Source organism: Erpetoichthys calabaricus, chromosome 7 (assembly GCF_900747795.2).
Source record: "Erpetoichthys calabaricus chromosome 7, fErpCal1.3, whole genome shotgun sequence".
Classification (NCBI taxonomy): Eukaryota; Metazoa; Chordata; class Cladistia; order Polypteriformes; family Polypteridae; genus Erpetoichthys; species Erpetoichthys calabaricus.
In genome coordinates, this window is record NC_041400.2 from 128,048,996 (window position 1) to 128,055,519 (window position 6,524).

Below are 6,524 nucleotides of genomic sequence, written 5' to 3' on the forward strand. Positions count from 1 at the left end.
TTCTGCTGGGAGACTTCAATGCTCACGTGGGCAATGACAGTGAGACCTGGAAGGGCGTGATTGGGAGGAATGGCCCCCCTGATCTGAACCCGAGCGGTGTTTTGTTATTGGACTTCTGTGCTCGTCACGGATTGTCCATAACGAACACCATGTTCAAGCATAGGGGTGTTCATATGTGCACTTGGCACCAGGACACCCTAGGCCTCAGTTCGATGATCGACTTTGTGGTCGTGTCGTCGGACTTGCGGCCACATGTCTTGGACACTCGGGTGAAGAGAGGGGCGGAGCTGTCAACTGATCACCACCTGGTGGTGAGTTGGCTTCGATGGTGGGGGAGGATGCCGGTCAGGCGTGGTAGGCCCAAACGTGTTGTGTCTGCTGGGAACGTCTGGCAGAGCCCCCTGTCAGAAGTAGCTTCAACTCCCACCTCCGGCAGAACTTCGACCACATCCCGAGGGAGGTGGGGGACATTGAGTCCGAATGGGCCATGTTCCGTGCCTCTATTGTTGAGGCAGCTGACCGGAGCTGTGGCCGTAAGGTGGTCGGTGCCTGTCGTGGCGGTGAAGGATGCCGTCAAGCTGAAGAAGGAGTCCTACGGGACCCTTTTGTCCTGTGGGACCCCGGAGGCAGCTGATAGGTACCGGCAGGCCAAGCGGAATGCGGCTTTGGTGGTTGCTGAGGCAAAAACTCGGGCGTGGGAGGAGTTTGGGGAGGCCATGGAGAATGACTTTCGGACGGCTTCGAGGAGATTCTGGTCCACCATCCGGCGTCTCAGGAAGGGGAAGCAGTGCAGTGTCAACACTGTATATGGTGGGGATGGTGCGCTGCTGACCTCGACTCGGGATGTTGTGGGTCGGTGGGGGGAGTACTTCGAAGACCTCCTCAATCCCATTAACATGCCTTCCAATGAGGAAGCAGAGCCTGGGGACTCAGAGGTGGGCTCCCCCATCTCTGGGACTGAGGTCACCGAGGTGGTCAAAAAACTCCTTGGTGGTAGGGCCCCGGGGGTGGATGAGATACGCCCGGAGTTCCTCAAGGCTCTGGATGTTGTAGGACTGTCTTGGCTGACACGCCTCTGCAACATCGCATGGACATCAGGGACAGTGCCTCTGGATTGGCAGACCGGGGTGGTGGTCCCCCTCTTTAAGAAGGGGGATCGGAGGGTGTGTTCCAACTACAGAGGGATCACACTCCTCAGCCTCCCTGGAAAAGTCTATTCAGGGGTCCTGGAGAGGAGGGTCCGTCGGATAGTCGAGCCTCGGATTCAGGAGTAACAGTGTGGTTTTCGTCCTGGTCGCGGAACAGTGGACCAGCTCTATACCCTTAGCAGGGTCCTGGAGGGTGCATGGGAGTTTGCCCAACCAGTCTACATGTGTTTTGTGGACTTAGAAAAGGCATTCGACCGTGTCCCTCGGGGAATCCTGTGGGGGGTACTCCGAGAGTATGGGGTACCGGCCCCCCTGATAAGGGCTGTTCAGTCCCTGTACAATCGGTGCCAGAGCTTGGTCCGCATTGCCGGCAGTAAGTCGAACCCGTTTCCAGTGAGAGTTGGACTCCGCCAGGGCTGCCCTTTGTCACCGATTCTGTTCATATCTTTTATGGACAGAATTTCTAGGCGCAGCCAGGGTGTTGAGAGGGTCCAGTCTGGTGGGCTCAGGATTGGGTCACTGCTTTTTGCAGATGATGTTGTCCTGTTTGCTTCATCAGGCCGTGATCTTCAGCTCTCTCTGGATCGGTTCGCAGCCGAGTGTGAAGCAGCTGGGATGAGAATCAGCACCTCCAAATCCGAGACCATGGTCCTCAGCCGGAAAAGGGTGGAGTGCCCTCTCAGGGTTGGTAGCGAGATCCTGCCCCAAGTGGAGGAGTTCAAGTATCTCGGGGTCTTGTTCACGAGTGAGGGAAGAATGGAGTGTGAGATCGACAGGCGGATCGGTGCGGCATCCGCAGTAATGCGGGCATTGCATCGGTCTGTCGTGATGAAAAAGGAGCTGAGCCGCAAGGCTCAGCTCTCAATTTACCAGTCGATCTATGTTCCTACCCTCACCTATGGTCATGAGCTATGGGTAGTGACCGAAAGAACGAGATCGCGAATACAAGCGGCTGAAATGAGTTTCCTCCGCAGGGTGTCTGGGCTTTCCCTTAAAGATAGGGTGAGAAGCTCAGTCATCCGGGAGGGGCTCAGAGTAGAGCCGCTGCTCCTCCGCATCGAGAGGAGTCAGATGAGGTGGCTCGGGCATCTGATCAGGATGCCTCCTGGACGCCTCCCTGGTGAGGTGTTCCGGGCACGTCCAACCGGGAGGAGGCCCCGGGGAAGACCCAGGACATGCTGGAGGGACTATGTCTCTCGACTGGCCTGGGAACGCCTTGGGATTCTCCCGGAAGAGCTAGAAGAAGTGGCCGGGGAGAGGGAAGTCTGGGCATCTCTGCTCAAGCTGCTGCCCCCGCGACCCGACCTCAGATAAGCGGGAGACAATGGATGGATGGATGGATGGAAAACACCAGGGGTTTGTAACATTTGAAAACTGAATCAATTTAACTCATCTGCAAATATTACTAATTTTTCTAACCAGTTAATGATGCAATAAACCTTATAAATCCTACTATATCAAATTTTTATGAACCCAACAGAGGAATTCTCTAATAAACCAGATTTTAAGAACAATTTGTTACAAAAACAGCTTTAAAGAGTTTGTTTAATTTAAAATATCCTGCATTATCTTGGAATTCACTAATTCAGCAGTACACATATAATAATGTTTAGATTTTTGTTTTTAGTATGTATTTTAACCAGTAGTTTTCAGTTACTGGAGAGAAAATGTCTAGGAATAAATTTGGAATGTGCACAAGGAAAGTATCAGGTAGTCCATGATAATATCTTTTGTAAACCCAATGCTCAAATCCACCCTATTTCTTCTTACATTAAGGGATCCCCAAATCTATCACACATAAAAATGTAAGCTTTGCTTTGCATTTTAATGTTTAATAATTCTAATACTAGTTTACTTAAATGATACTTGGGTAACTATTGAATGGATATACCACTATTTTATAGCTGCTGTTATTAGTATTTATATATTTTATATTCTACTAGCAAAATACCCGCGCTTCGCAGCAGAGAAGTAGTGTGTTAAAGAGGTTATGAAAAAGAAAAGGAAACATTTTAAAAATAACGTAACATGATTGTCAATGTAATTGTGTTGTTATTGTTATGAGTGTTGCTGTCTTATATATATATATATATATATATATATATATATATATATATATATATATATATATATATATATATATATATACATACACATATCTACATATACATATATATACATATATATATACACATATCAACATATATATACACACATACAGTACATACACACATATATACATATACACATACATACACATATATATATATATATACACACATACATACATACACATATATATATACACACACAGACACATATATACATATATATTTACATATCTACATTAGGGATGCACCGATACCACTTTTTTGGAAAACGAGTACGAGTACGAGTACTTGCATTTCAGTACTCGCCGATACCGAGTACTTAATAAAAACATGATTTAAATTTACAGGTAACAGCTTTAGTCATATAATTTAACAAAAAAAAACAAGGGACTAGTTTGGAATTAAGAACATTTATTTAAAATGAAAAGCATGTTGTATGCAACATATTACAGAATAAATAATTATAAAAAAAATTTAAACAGTGACAGTGCAACTCAAGTATTTTTTTCAGTTTGTTGTAAACTCTGCCACTTTGGACAACACAAGGGGCATTAATAAACATCTTTGCTATTTAGTGCACAATATTTGAATAAACTAACAACATCCACCAACATAGAACTGTGGCAATCAGTGCAACTGAGGTAGGTATTAACATCAAGTCTAAGACGACTCACTTAATGGAGCCTATTTAGAAAAAGTGAGTGGCAGGTTTTTTTTTAAGAAAAGTAGCTTTTCTGCATTATCAGCAGTCAGCCTGTTTCTGTTTTCATCTATAATGTGTGACACTGAGCTAAAAAGCCTTTCACTTTCCACACTGCTACATGGGGCTGAGAGGTATTTCTGGGCCATTTTAGCCAAAGTGGGGAACCTGATTTTGTTGACACCCCAGTACTTCAGAGGACTGTCATCACGAGGGCTTGGGGCCTCTCCGAGGTATGTGTCGAGCTCAATGGCAGCACCTGCTGCCAGCGGCTGTGCTGCCTGGGGCTGCTCCTTAGCGATTTCTTCAAATACAGTGTCCAGACTGCTGCTAGTGCTGGCCTGGGCCTTGAGGAACAGTTTAGCAGGAGGTTCTGCAGCTTCTGCCCGACTCCCCTCTGCCTCAGCTCTGGACATCATCTGCAGCTCCTGCTTCAGGTGCAGCTTGGCCTCCGGAGCAGTGTTGTTGGAGAAGAAGCGATCTTTATACCTGAACAAAATTCATGAATGTATTAATATGTGGAAAAATAGGACTGATTTTAGTTTCCCCTAAACCACTGTCACAAATGCCAGCCATTTGGCTTTCTGGTAGTAATAAGGGAAATATATTTCATATTATATATATTGCATACATTTGTATTTGTGTATTTTAGTTACAAAAATATAATATAATATTTCAGATGGAAATTAATCTTACATTTAGTACTGTAGTTTATCATTGAATACCTATAGCACACAGACTTTACCTTGGGTCAAGTATGGTGGAGATGAAGTACAGTGGGTTGGTCTCGACATCACTGAAGCGCTTCTTGACAGCTGCCAGTAAGGTTGCTTTCATTGTCTTGACGCCGTGGTCCTCGTCTGTTTCTCTGTTTAGAAGTCTCACTAGCACAGTCACAGCTGGGATGACATCAGAGGCTAGTGCGTCGTAGCTGCTCACTTTTTTAGTTAGTTCCTCAAAGGGGGCGAGGATGGCAACAGTCTTCTCCATAAGAGCCCATTGGTGAGCGGTGAGATAGTCAGGGACTGGGAGTTCATGCTCGGACACATACACCCCCAGCACTCGCTTTTGCTCAATGAGGGACTGGAGCATCTAATACGTGCTGTTCCAGCGCGTCTGTACGTCCTGCTGCAGTCTCTTTATTGGCTGGTTGAGCTGTCCCTGAATGTCCTCGAGGCGGGAGTAGGCTAAGGCGGAATGTTTAAAATGCCCAACTATTTTCCGCCCCACTGCTATAGCATCAGCTATGCTCCTTTGTGCTAATAAGCCCTCGTGAACAGCCAGTTGGAGCGTGTGCGCGACACACGGCAGACTTGGGAGCCCTGCGTCATTCATGGCTTTAATCATGTTTTTGGCATTGTCACGAAGCACAACATGTACTGATGTTTTAGGTATACCCCATGTCTGGAGCATTTCCTCAAACACATGCGCTATAGCCTGGCTGGTGTGCGAGCCGCGGAATTGTTTCGCATGTAATATGGCTCGTTGCGATGTGAAACTCTCGTCTATCCACTGGGAGGTTAAGCTAATTAGCGACACGGGGCTAACACTGCTTGTCCAAATATCCGTGGTGAAACTAAACGCAGAGGAGGCTTGCAGTAGGCTGTGGATATGTTTTTTCACGGAGTCGTGTAGTTTAGGCAGCTCCGTGTCAGTCATGTAGCGGCGGCTTGTGACTTCATATCTGGGCTCCAGAACATGAAGGAGACACAGGAATCCCACATTTTCTACCTCCGAGAGTGGCTGGTCACTCAATGCAATGTACTCGATAATTGCATGTGTTATTTTCACAGCACGTGGATTGTCTCTGGACATTTTCTCTCATCTTGCAAAAGTTTGCTGCAGCGTGGGTTGTGTTGGTTTAGAAGCGTGGGTAAACTCCTTGTACTCGTTGTCGTGTTGGGATTTTAGGTGCTTGATTAAATTACTTGTGTTAAATGCGCTACCTTTTGAGCCTCCTCTGGACAATTTCGCTGAGCACAATTTGCAGTCCGCCTTTGTTTTGTCGTCTTTATTCACTTTGAAATAGTTCCACACGGCTGACATGTCTCGCCTCGCCTTCTCCCCGCTCTGAGCTGCAGCCGGGGCCTGGGGGCGGGCACTCAGCGCCTGTGATTAACCCCTTACACGCCGCTCAAACATAGACATTTCTCAGACCGTGGTATCGGTCCCTGGTATCGGGGGACTTTTAACGAGTACGAGTACTTTAGAAAATGTGGTATCGAGGCCGATACCAGATACCCGTTTCGGTATCGGTGCATCCCTAATCTACATATATACACATATCTACATATATATACACATATATATACATATCTACATATATATACATATCTACATATATATACATATCTACATATATATATATATATATATATATATATATATATATATATATATATATATATATATATATATATACATACTAGCAAAATACCTGCGCTTCGCAGCGGAGAAGTAGTGTGTTAAAGAGGTAATGAAAAAAAAAGGAAACATTTTAAAAATAACGTAACATGATTGTCAATGTAATTGTGTTGTCATTGTTATGAGTGTTGCTGTGTTTAT

At 45.7% G+C, this 6,524-nt stretch overlaps 2 protein-coding genes across 2 annotated transcripts in view; one reads left to right on the top strand and one right to left on the bottom strand.

The window, feature by feature from the left end:
- fancc (FA complementation group C) overlaps positions 1-6,524 on the top strand; it is a 104,714-nt gene that overhangs the window by 23,198 nt on the left and 74,992 nt on the right. The window lies entirely within an intron of this gene.
- On the bottom strand, positions 3,654-4,997 carry LOC127528783 (zinc finger BED domain-containing protein 4-like). Its single transcript, XM_051929686.1, has 2 exons — positions 4,705-4,997; positions 3,654-4,448 (listed from the first exon to the last, which is right to left on the bottom strand). The coding sequence occupies exons 1-2, from the start codon at positions 4,947-4,949 to the stop codon at positions 3,944-3,946; spliced, it is 750 nt and encodes a 249-aa protein (XP_051785646.1). The 5' UTR covers positions 4,950-4,997; the 3' UTR covers positions 3,654-3,943.